The sequence below is a fragment of the Lepisma saccharinum genome, chromosome 27 (genome assembly GCF_977018435.1).
Source record: "Lepisma saccharinum chromosome 27, izLepSacc3.1, whole genome shotgun sequence".
In the NCBI taxonomy this organism is placed as follows: Eukaryota; Metazoa; Arthropoda; class Insecta; order Zygentoma; family Lepismatidae; genus Lepisma; species Lepisma saccharinum.
This window is the reverse complement of record NC_139255.1, coordinates 44,986,894-44,999,688: the sequence shown is the minus strand read 5'-3', so window position 1 is coordinate 44,999,688 and position 12,795 is coordinate 44,986,894. Positions and strand designations below refer to the sequence as shown.

General features: G+C 38.9%; 1 protein-coding gene and 1 non-coding gene across 2 annotated transcripts; one reads left to right on the top strand and one right to left on the bottom strand.

The window, feature by feature from the left end:
* Positions 1–269: 269 nt before the first annotated feature.
* On the top strand, positions 270–12,574 carry LOC145980115 (uncharacterized). Its single transcript, XM_083113117.1, has 3 exons — positions 270–356; positions 10,387–10,556; positions 12,133–12,574. The coding sequence occupies exons 1-3, from the start codon at positions 322–324 to the stop codon at positions 12,249–12,251; spliced, it is 324 nt and encodes a 107-aa protein (XP_082969243.1). The 5' UTR covers positions 270–321; the 3' UTR covers positions 12,252–12,574.
* Positions 8,123–8,193, bottom strand: TRNAS-AGA (transfer RNA serine (anticodon AGA)). The gene has a single exon. It is a non-coding gene; the product is annotated as a tRNA-Ser (tRNA).
* Positions 12,575–12,795: the final 221 nt, after the last annotated feature.

Genomic DNA, 12,795 nt, shown 5'->3' with positions numbered 1-12,795 from the left:
ACTTAAACACTTATGTCGAGCCAAGGAAGGTGAGTCCTTCTGAAAGGCAAATAGAGCATTACAGCGTGATTACAGTGATTTGTGTGCCTTTGCGGTTAGTGGCAAGAATAGAATTATACGAACTATGAAAAATCCTTATGGAAATGGCCGTGGAGTTATTTCTTTTACGTGTAAGTAGCAGTGAAACATGTTCACCCGTACAGATTTTTCACAAACATTTCAAATGTACCATAAAATACTTTCAGAAGTATCATTTGTTTCAGGTATATGGGAGAAGTGCAGCGAACGCCAAAGTTTCACCGTTTATCTCTTACTCATCCAATGTACTCTGTTGGTGCTGTTGTCCTGGCATGCAAGTAAGCAGTTAGTCAGATAAGTGTGTTGTTTTTATGGGTAGATTAAGGGGAGATCCAAAAGTAAGAATAGCTTATCAGTTAACAAGCATAAATGATAATTGTTTCCTTGCATGCTTAAGTTAGCTGAGCATATTAGAATGTTCAGTGCAACGAAAGTTCAGCCCATTGAATGATAGCTATGACAGAGTGACTACTCGCAGGGAACTGTGCGTGAATTCCACATATTTTTTTCTCAGCAGCCATGAAAAAAAATTGTAACTTTTATTATTAATCCAGATCCCATTGTCGGACCCTGTGGCCGAATGGTTAGCACATCGTGCTGCGATGCGTAGGATCCCGGGTTCGAATCCCGCTCGGGCTTGGTTGTTTGTGAATGTTCATTCATCAATTTCATCATTTCATCACTCATCCCCATCTTCGCAAATTAGCCAAGAGGCACAAAACGCAAAGTAAAATAAACTAAATCAATCAATCAAATCCAGATCCCATTGAATTTATACTTATTTATAAATGCCCTGAGGCCAGTTTTTCATGCTTTAGCTTTTATTTTTGTCGACGAATAAAAAGAAAGCTGCATGGAAAATCAAACCGAATTCTCTCAATCCACTTACTTTGTTAGCGTCCTTTGCAGAATAATATATGATAGCCGGAAGATTATTAACCAAATCCCGAATAACCGATTTTCCAGGTTAACTGAATTGCTAAAAAAAAGGTGCTACTAGTGCGCGACCGTGTTTTAGGTTGGAGCACCGACAAAGCACTTTTGTCTTTGTTTTGGTCTAACAGTCTAACGTATTATTGTAAGACACTGAAATACATATGTTTTGTATATAAAAAAAAACTTTATTCCAGTTTAACTGAATTTTCGTTCAACGGAAGAACCATCGGTTCCATCAAATTCAGTTAAATGGGGCTGTACTGTAATGTAGAAATTGATTAGGCAAGTTTGAGTTTGAAATTCTTATACAATTAACATTTTTTGTTTATTAGTATATCCTGTAACATTTGTGACTTACTTTTGTAGATGTATTTTGAGTCTTAGTATATGAAATGGCAAATGTAAACTCCGCGCCTTTAATTAAATATTTTAAATATACAGGGTGATTGGAAATTTGACCTATTCCTGGAAAGGGGTAATACTAGAGCACATTTGCAACAAATTTGACCCTATGCACCGGGGGTCGGAAATCAATGGGTTTCGAGTTATTGCAGTTTGTAGATTTTCATGGCATATTCCGACTTGCGACCAAAAAACTACTCATTGTGAAAAAAACTACTACACCCTGGGCACTTAATTGACACATTGCTAACAGCTGACGAATGAGTGACTACTGGGGAAAAAATTCATGCCCGAAATTACTATACCCACAGAAAGAAACAGTCATTGGAGCAAATGTCATGAAGAAATTTGGAAATTATTGTTTAAATCGAAGAGGATTACTCAAAAAAATGGTGACACACTTAGCGTAAAAATTACGGAAAAAACTTCATTTCATAAGCTCTCCAAAAAGATACAAATGTTGTCAACTGGCACACAGGTTGGGGGAAAAATCTGAATAAAAAGCGGAGAAGGCACGTTGAAGACCTCTTTGTAAAGTGAAAAGAAGTTGTCGGTTGTGAGAAATAAAGGAACGAAAATGAGTTTACCTGACGTGAGCGTGTTTGGTACGACATATCGGCGCATTCGAGAAACGGGGTCGGTTCAACGACGCCAAGGCGATGCTGGCAGACCCCGAGTTCATGATCCTGTCGAAGAGGAGGAAATCGTGCAGTGTTTTCGAGCAGATGGCAGTACTTCAACTAGAGCTGTGGTGAGGCGACTTGGATTCACTCAATGGGAAGTCTGGTTCACTGTGCATACAGCACGACTGTATCCATACCATTACACGCCAGTGCATGCTATTGAGGAGGGAGATCCTGTCGGAAGGATGGATTTTTGTCGATTTTTACTAAATACCGACAGTGAAGACCCCCATAATCTGACAAGAATTCTGTGGACGGATGAATCCAAATTCGACCGCGATGGTATTAGAAATTTTCATAATGTGCATTTTTGGGCCCCTGAGGGTCATCCCAAGAAAATCTAAAGAAAATGCTCACCAGAGAAAATTCTCACTAAATGTGTGGATGGGAATCATCCACAATCATGTGATCGGGCCATTCTTTCTGCCACAAAACCTAAACGGCATAACCTACGAAAACTTCCTAAGGGTAGAATTGACGACGCTGCTGGAGTATGTGCTGCTCGCCACAAGAAGGGGTATGATTTACCAACATGTTGGCTGCCCAGCCCACTATTTCCGGAGTGTGCGACAGTGGCTGGATGACAATTATCCCATGCGATGGATTGGTCAAAGCGGCCCGACACCCTGGCCGGTGAGGAGTCCGGATTTGACGCCATGCGACTTTTACATTTGGGGTCACATGAAAGAGTTAGTCTACGGTACACCAGTGGACTCCCAAGAAGAGTTGAGAGAGAGAATTGTGGCAGCCACCCAATACATAAGAGACAGAGTGTCAACGCGAGTGACTGTGCGCAGGCTGCACGCTTGCATACGTAACTGGGGGAGGCAATTTGAACAGGATTTGTAGTTTTTGTAACAATTAATTCTGACAACCTGGAATCATGAGAATTGTAAATAACATTATTACTTCACTCATTTTTGTTCCTTTATTTCTCACAAACCAACAACTTCTTTTCACTTTACAAAGAAGTCTACAACGCGCCTTCTCCATTTTTTATTCAGATTTTTCCCCCAACCTGTGTGCCAGTTGACAACATTTGTATCTTTTTGGAGAGCTTATGAAACGAAGTTTTTTCCGTAATTTTTACGCTAAGTGTGTTACCATTTTTTTGAGTAATCCTCTTCGATTTAAACAATAATTTCGAAATTTCTTCATGACGTGTGCTCCAATGATTGGGTATGGTAATTTTGGGCATGAATTTTTTTCCCAGGTAGTCACTCATTTGTCAGCTGTTAGCAATGTGTCAATTAAGTGCCCAGGGTGTGGTAGTTTTTTCACAATGAGTAGTTTTTTGGTCGCAAGTCGGAATATGTCACGAAAATCTACAAACTGCAATAACTCAAAACCCATTGATTTCCGACCCCCCGTGCATAGGGTCAAATTTGTTGCAAATGTCCTCTAGTATTACCCCTTTCCAGGAATAGGTCGAATTTCCAATCGCCCTATATATACCATTTAAATTAATTGAATTAGAATTTTTGGTTGCATTAGAATGACACAAACCCTTTGTTGTTAATATATTTGTGTGTCCTTGTATGTGTGTGGGTAGTGATAGGCGGTAATACATAAGGTTGAAATAGAAGAACATTTGCTTGTGTCCTTAATAGTTGGAAAGTTCACATTGAAAACTAAGAATTATACTTGAATTTTATCACAGTCCTAGAGTGGCAACCCTGTATGAAAAATCAATCAGTAGAACATGAAAGTTTGAAGTATATGTTTCTAAAGACTTGATTGGTATATATATTTAAATTGTTCGACTGAAAGTGTGAGAAATTCGCACGCTAAGAAATGTATAACTAACTCTCTCTCTCTCTCTCTAGTCTTCTTAAATCCGAAGGTTCATGGCTGCAGCAACACAAGTCTTCCATCTGCCCCTATCCTGAGCAAGATCTATCTACTCTTTTCCATCCCTACCGATTTTCCTTAGGTCCATCTCAACGTTGTCCCTCCATCTTCGTCTTGGCCTTCCTACAGGTATCTTACCATCAGGTTTCCCAACAAGAATCCTGTAAACTCCTCTTTCCTCTCCCATTCGTGCCACATGGCCTGCCCACCTAAGTCTTCTTGATTTAATTATTCTAATAATATCTGGACATGAATACAAATTATGTATTTCTAAATTATGTAACCTTCTCCACTCACCTGTCTCCTCATCCCTTTTAGGTCCAAAGATTTTCCTAAGGATCTTATTTTCAAATACTCTCATTTTATGTTCCTCTTTCAATGTAAGGGACCAAGTTTCACATCCATACAGGGAATATTACTGGTTTGTATATTTTAACTTCTAGTTTCTTAGATAATAAAAGAGTAGAGAAAAGTAACATGCATTTCCTGAATTAAGCCTGCTTTTTATTTCCTCTTTAATATCATAATACTAAGAAATTTATAGGTTAAAAATTCAAATTAGCAGCATGCTCTCATTCAAGGTAATTTCCAGGCCAAACACTTATCTGGTAGCAATGAGAGTACAGGCCTAAAGTCAGTTCTTGTAACATTTTTAAATAAAGGTACATCTTCGAAAATTACAGAATATTTAATATTATAATAACTCAGGGCTTGTAACAGTATTAGCCAATGTGAGTGATACGAGTTAGGGATACCCACAGATATCCAGATTTGATATCCATTTTGGTTTCAACTGATAATCCAAATTATCCATACAAGCCGATTGCTATTTACTTTTTCAAGTTCTGTAAGTTATTACGGTAAGAATAGTTTCTGATTTATTGAAATAATTGCCAAATAAAGGTTCAAGAATATCCTTGCACTAATGATCCACATTGAAGAATAAGCAAACATGATGAAGCCATGTAAACTTCTTCTTTGCGTGATTTGCTGTAAAATCCTATGCTTGCTTCCTCAACACACAAACCATGACGATCTGTTCCGTCCCTCTAGCAGTGCTTGAAGTGGAAAATGTTAGCTGAGGGGATGAGTTGAGGCTTGTTGAACCTTGAGGTTAGCTGGAGGAAATGCTCCTATGGTTTAACATGGTGGCAATAAGACTGCTGGGGGAGATGCTTTGCAGAATAATTTGCTAATTAAGGGATGCCATCTGCCCACTCACTTCGAGCACTGATGCTGAGAGTGTAAGTTGTGTTGAAAGGGTGCCGTGATTAGGAACACATGTTTTCACACAGTCTTTCCTCCACATCCCAGATAACATAACTGATATTATTATTATTAACTACACCAAAAAGATTTTTTCCCATTTACATTTTCTTGGTAAGATGGAAAACTTTGTGCATTTATACTGAACTAGGCAAGTGGCCACGGTGGCTCAGTCGGTAACGCGTCTGACTACCATGCTAAAGGTCCCGGGTTCGACCCCCGGCCGGTTCAAATCCGGGAACTTTTCTAACGATGGAAGCGGCCCCGGTGCCCACCCAGCGTTGAATAACATAGGTACCTGGGGGAAACCCTGGGGGGTAAAGGCGGTCAGGGGCGTGATGCTGCTCACATCACCCCCACTTACGACCGGATCAAGAAAGTGTGGGGCGTTACCCCCACACCCCCTATACGCCTTCATGGCGTGGTGCTATGCACAGGGGAACACTTTACCTTTTTACCTTTTTTATACTGAACTAGGCAATGCAAAAATCTGTTTTAGGTGAAAAGGGTAAACATTTAAAGAATTCGCAGAGAATCTGTAAATCAAATAAACAGACATTAGATAACAGATTTGTTGAAGACTAGACGGACAAATAAATATGCAGAGTCCCTAAAACAGATAGAGTATACAAAACACTGGACAACAAATTTTGACTTTCTGATCATTGCATAAACTCTGATAAGCGATTTTATATATTTCGGGTGTGCTGAATACAAATCTGTAATCAGTTTTTCTTGATCACATCACAATTCCTTGCAAAGTTGATGTGAAGGTACATAGTACGCAAATGCTGTGGTTTTTTATGCATATTTAGCTATATATTGAGGTGCGGAAATCCAAAATAACAGTCATACATTATGAAAAATATAATGTACTATATCATACAAGGCATTGGAATGTACAGAAAGAAATCAATATATTATTAGAAACAAAAAGCTGAATGTATCTGTATCGTCATTCAACATATGCATTCCAAGTTACAGCGCTTGTAAAACTTAAACAAAATAACACTGTCATGACACATGAGTAACTGATTGCATGCAGTTGGTACATGGAAATGGACACAACACACATAACATACAAACTGGAAGATGTTCAATATTTCAAGGAAAGCACTGCCGATCTTTATTCAATGCCTTGACGAATTCCTTCATCAGCCCTAATTTTATGTGTAGGGGCAGTAAGAGAACGTCGGATGCTTCAATAAGACACTTCTGCTTGATATTTTTTGATCGGAGCCATTCTTTCCGAGGCCGATCGATGCTGAGACCTTCCTCTGCTATCCCACTCGCAAATGAAACACAAAGATGTTGTATTTCCTAGGTGTAGACCCAATCACTTTAAAGGTACACACTTTCCATTTATGTTCTTCATACTTAATCTTTGTCAACAACAGTTCCAAATTTTCATAAGATTCTTTCCGAAGTACGGAGTAACCAATGTGAATGGAAGCATACGTGTTGCCATTGTCGAGGAGGACACTTTTCAAACTGCATTTTGACGCATCAATGAAGCCTCCATTCACTAGGATCGTGCTTAGGTAGTCCCAATCTACACATCACTTCATGGATGTTGTTGCAAAATACAAGCTGGCTGTCTTGTGTCTTGGATAACACGGCATATATTAACAATACGAAAAATATAATTTCTGAGAGAATCTGATGTGATGGGGGTTTTCTGAACTCATATCTGGTTTCAGTGGGTCGATTTCATATTGAAACAGTTACAACCTCCCATGCAATGAAACCAATGTTGCCCAGTGAAATTGTTCAGACAATGTGCACATTCTGATATCCAGTATCCACACATCTGAAATTCAGATAAAAAAATTATCCAATATCCCGATAAAATCTGGGTTTTGACGTCCCTAGTACCGGTATTAGAAAGTGTCATTTCAAATTTATTCACAGATACAGGCTGACTGCATGGTGCCAGGAGATGCTCACGCAGTCTAAATGTCCTGGAAATTATGCAAAATGCATAATTTAAAATACATTTTGTGCCAACATTGTTTGTCAAGAGCATATATCATGATTAAATATGCTCTTTTAAAAATTCTGATTCGTCTCATGTGTGGACCTATGATTATTTTAAATGCAAACTGTGGTAGATTGATATGATATAGGTTCGATGGCACGCTTATATATTAGCATTGCAAACTATTCTAGAGAACTTTAAATTGTTTAATTGTTCAAGCATCAGCAACATGAGAATAGTTAAAGAGTTGTTCTGTAACATGCCACCATTACCTGGCTCGCTTCTGGTAGGAAAAGAAAACAAAATTCACAACTAATTTGGTTCGTTAGTCCTGGGTTCCCATCCTGTTCCTCACTAGAGCACTCAGAACCAAAGAATGAATTGACAGGCGAGAACTTGCAGAATTAACGTTGCAGGGTGTTGCTGAAAGTTGCAGAAATGGCCTTTATACATTTATTTACGCTATAGACAGGTCTCTCGATTCTTCCATTTATGTTATACACATAGTTTCTCTAATGTGGACCCCTCAGCAGAACTGTAGCCTGGAAGCCAGCATCGGCGGAACCACAGCGATGCTTTGTAAACTTATAGGAAACTGAAATCCGTAAGATCACTCTCCACACAGTCTCTCTCCAAATATCAGTTTCACACACTCCGTCTTGCCCTCTGCCAAAGGCCATTTTATACGGACTGTTAAGAACCTGAGGTAAAACCAAGACTACTTTACAATTGAAAATAACTAACCCTAATTAATACTCACACGCACACTTTTCACTTTTCACTTAATTACATGAAAACACACAAAACAAAATACCGTTTCTAACAGAGTGTTGACATCGGAATTGAAACTCTCAGATTGTATAAGAGTTAATCCATTAAATTAGGCGCACACAGGAGATGTACTATGTAGATTTTCAGCGAAAAATGCAGGCTCGACCAGGACTCGAACCCGGGTCTCTGGCAATCTGTGCCATTGCTCTACCACTGAGCTACCGAGCCGGCCTGGCTTTCCCTGCATTTTCGCTGGCGGTGTTTTACCTGTGTGAAATAGTCTCTGCAAGTGCTACTGCAACGGGATCTGTTGCCTTTGAAACACTATAGATGTCGACGTTGCCTGGTTCCAGCGAATAGCGCCAGCGAAAATGCAGGGGAAGCCAGGCCGGCTCGGTAGCTCAGTGGTAGAGCAATGGTACGGATTGCCAGAGACCCGGGTTTGAGTCCTGGTCGAGCCTGCATTTTTCGCTGAAAATCTACATAATACATCTACATGTATAAGAGTTGTTTGATAAATAAGTGGACTGGGCCCATGGTTTTGGTGTACACTATATAGCCAAAAGTCACCGGACACCCAAGTGCACGTGCCGGTAGTGTCGTGGTTTGGGCTCGGGCCATTAGTTTTGGTCAATGGCAACATGGACAGTGGTGTTTATGAGGACATTTTAGACAATAGCATGATGCCCACACTGTGGCAACAATTTGGAATGGGCCATTTTCTCTATCAGCACGACAATACCCCTGCCCATAAAGCAGGGTCAATTGCATCGTTGTTTGTGGACAAGCAGGTGGATGAGCTTAGCTGGCCCGCACAAAGCACAGACTTGAAGCCCATATAACATCTTTGGGATGAACTAGAGCGTTGGTTGCATGCCAGACGTACTAGACTGAAAACTACCCATGAACTATTCAGGAGGCTACAGGATGAATGGAAATAAATTCCACCGGCAATATACCAGAACTAAGTGGAATGCCTGCCCGAAGAGTAAATGCTGTAATAATAGCGAAGGGAGGTCCGACATCTTATTAGTTACCTGGCTGGTGTCTTTGGAATGAACAGTACTGGGTGTCCAGTGACTTTTGGCTATATAGTGTACGTAGAAATAAGTCAAAACCGATTGTGTCTGTGATACACTTGTCCCTTGCGCACGTTAAATCTGTGTTGTTAGTCGTCTGTTTTATTCACAGGTAGACGTTTGACCTTCAAACGTGAATGAGTGCAGTGATGGATTCCTCCAGATATGCGCAGCAGTGTGTGATTCCGTTCCTGTGTGCTGAAGGTGTGCAGCCAGCAGAGATTCTTTGGCTGTTAAATGCGGTGTACGGTGACGAACCTTTGCAGTGAACGGCAGTGTTTAATTGATGCAAGGAATTCCGATAAGGGAGAATAAACAGTGCAGTGGACCGTTGCACATATTTAGAGGGATCCATCTCTGCACTCATTCACGTTTGTTGGTCGAACAGCTGTCTACCTGCGAATAAAACAGATGACTAACAATGGGTATGTAACGTGCACAATGGACAAGTGTATCACTTAACATAATCGGTTTTTCCTTATTTCTACATACACCGAAACCACAGGCCCCGTGCACTTATTTATCAAACAACCCTTATAATATTTTCACAAATTAATATTGTACTTTACGAAGTTCTCAACATCAAATCACCTTCCTACCTCCTGCCATGTTCCCAATTCCTTCATGAATTTCTTAGCCATGATAGATCATGCAATTTCTCATCTCCCTATCCATGTCCACAAATCCAACTCTTGGTCAGCTGTAAGATTGTAGATTCTAATGCCTGAAAACCCTAGAACCATAAGCTCAGTTGTTGCTTTTGGCACATGCGTACACCACTGTCTTCAGAATATTTGATAAACTTTTCCCATCAAGCAGATTGAAAGGCATATTTATAAGTATGATACCAGTATTTCTAAAAGTATTTTACATATTAGTTTGACCTGTAATTATGAGTGTGGAGTGTGTTTGTGTTCAGGCACATGAGAAATAGAAATACGTGTTAATATTTGTAGAGATAGTGTTACAATAGTTGATTGAATTTCGTTGAAATTAAAAAGAAATGTTTAATTTCTTGCCTTATATCATTAGTCATATCTTGGCTTTATCATAAACATTACAGTTCCAAATATATAGTGATTTTTGAACTAGAAAGCATATTAGATACTGTCTGCTATACATAGGGTGTTGCAGAACAACAGTGACAAACTTTCACAGCATGTAAAAGAGCTGCATAGTTGTGTATATAGAGAACAAAGTGCCATTTTTCAAGGTCTCAGCAAAATATAATCAAGGAAAGTTTGTTCATCTTGATGTCCTCTGGAAGTTGTGAAAGTTTGTTATAGCTACACCCTGTATATCATCTTGTTGACGGCCAACTACTTTCTGTTACATCTTTCAGAATTAAGAAGATTAGAGGATATAAGAAGAAACTTCTAGAAATGTCAACATTAAACAAGGAAACTTTTGACAAGCTCATGAAGGATTACGCAAGCTGTACGAATGAATTACTTGAGGAAGAAACGAAAACAAGCAAATTGAAGGACACCTCCGATTCCAGTAAAGAAACAGGTAGGAAACTGAAGTGACCATTTGAAACAATTTCTTGAGTGTAAACACACTCATAGTTCTATTATTACTGCATGAGGCTAACTGACACTGATATATCCAAACACAGACGTTTATTGCTGCAGCAATACAGGCCTCCCATCTTCTATCCACGATCAATTTAATCGAGACCTTACTTATTAAGGAAGGTCATCTCAACATTTGTTCTTCGCGTTCCTACAAGTATCTTACTCATTAACGGCACCACGAAAAGAGGGAGGAAGAAAAGGGTGTTGGTGGACTGATCAAGTGTGCCTATCAAATTACCTTTTGTTTAATTATGCTAATATTAATATATAATTATGCAGTTTACTAATATGTATTCTTCTCCACAAGGTCACCTAGTAATGTCCCCCAACACCCACCCCTCACCTTCAGCAACACCCTTTACCACCCCCTACACCTTTCACCACTCACAGTTTTCGACAGCCTGGCAAAGGAACAACATGATTTGTTCCTGTGTGACACTGTCTACCTTTTTTTTCTGGATCTGGCAATACTGCAGGCCACGCTCACTTCACAAACTTTTTTTCTACTCCTGAAGATGTGACATGCCTTCACGAAAGTATGAAGTTTTTCTGCATCTTTATATTGGAACATGAAGGACCGTACTTTTAGATTATTAGCATTTGTTAAAATCAGAATTATTTAACAACTGATTGTGCAAAAGTAAAGTTGATTTATTCGTACCCCAAGCTGTTTTTTGCATTTCTGTCACTTCGCTAATTGTGGCAATAAGGGTGAGTGTTATGATGAAATTGATGAAGGAACAATCAGAAAGAACACCATGTTCAGGTGTACATGAATATAGATAGGGTCCTAGGTTCGAATCCCAGCCTGGGTGTAGCCTTGCTATGTGCCTTCCTATCCTTTTGGAATAACCCTGCAAAATACTATTTGCTTTAGGCACAAAGTGATTGAAATTAATACAAATTACCGACACTGTAATTTCAAAGTTCCGCAGATTTCTCACATATAAGGTGGTTTGAAATTAGAAATTTTAGTGGTAAAAGCAAAATTTAGCATAGAAACATTGTCTTCAGACGAGAAACCTGTAACTGTAACTACAGATAAAAATCCATAGAATAGAGAAACTTAATTGTCCTTTGAATTCATCGAACAAATGGAAACTTTTGCGAAATCAGTTTCAAGTTGAGCATTTTTTTAAATTTACTTGTGCCAAAATTTTGAAAAGTTTTCAATCTGTTTTGCTCATAGCCAAGATCAATCACCTATATCAGTGAGGCTTTGGGCTGTTCTTTGTGAAGGATTCAAGTTAATTTTTTAAAATGGCTTTAAATTGCAAGATATGCTCACAATTTTGAATTTTTCACTTTGAAAACCTTGAGCTACCTCAGTATTCCACACAATTCTTTATATAAGTACATTAAAACGGTTACAAAATTGATCGCTTGCTGAAAAATTTGTGGAAATATGAAGGAGTTGGTACGAGTAGATAACCATGACTCTAAGTTACGTATATTTCCTCATCCACATAGTCATCCTGCTGTACCAAAAGTTGATTTTAACCCTTTCGCAGGTATAGAAATGCCAATAGTCGAACCGGAAGAGGATGAAAATCCTGACGAGATAGCTTCTGAAGATTTTGAAGATTGGAAGAAGAAAATACTTGGAGAAGTCAATGGATGTGCTTCGTAGTACAAAGCCTGTGGCATCTGAAGATTGGAAGATGAGGAACAGTCCATTTGTGACAATGCTTGTGCTCTGAACAAAATATAGTGAGGCACACGGCAGCTTACAGTTATATATTTGTGAGTACAGGGGTATTAAGTACAGATGTGCAACGTGACACCTAACTACTGTATTTATCTCATAAACGCAGAGTAGCTGCAAACTTGAAGTAAGTTACCACTATTTTGATACCTGTTACAAGGAAATTTGTGTACTGTATATATATATGTATTATTTGTAATTCTGCATGTGTTCATGAGAGAGATGTCTCAGCCATCCAGTAATGCATACAGTTGTTTCTTATTTTGATAATAAAGGTTTTGTAAATTTTTTATGCATTGTTTTATGTCTAGCCTGACAAATTCCTAAGCTATCCGTCAGCCAGTCAAGAATAATTTTCACCAACTGGATATGATTATATGCATACTCTTTATTTACACATTCTTTTCTCACCATTTAGAGTCAATATTTGGTCTTTCACTGTGCAATATTTTTTGCACACACTAATGAA

Bases quoted from the DNA above. Each gene is read 5' to 3' on its own strand.
- LOC145980115 (XM_083113117.1), top strand. From the start codon at position 322: ATGTACTCTGTTGGTGCTGTTGTCCTGGCATGCAA. The intron at 357-10,386 runs GTAAGCAGTTAG...TACATCTTTCAG, and splicing joins GCTGTTGTCCTGGCATGCAA to AATTAAGAAGATTAGAGGAT. The intron at 10,557-12,132 runs GTAGGAAACTGA...ACCCTTTCGCAG, and splicing joins CGATTCCAGTAAAGAAACAG to GTATAGAAATGCCAATAGTC.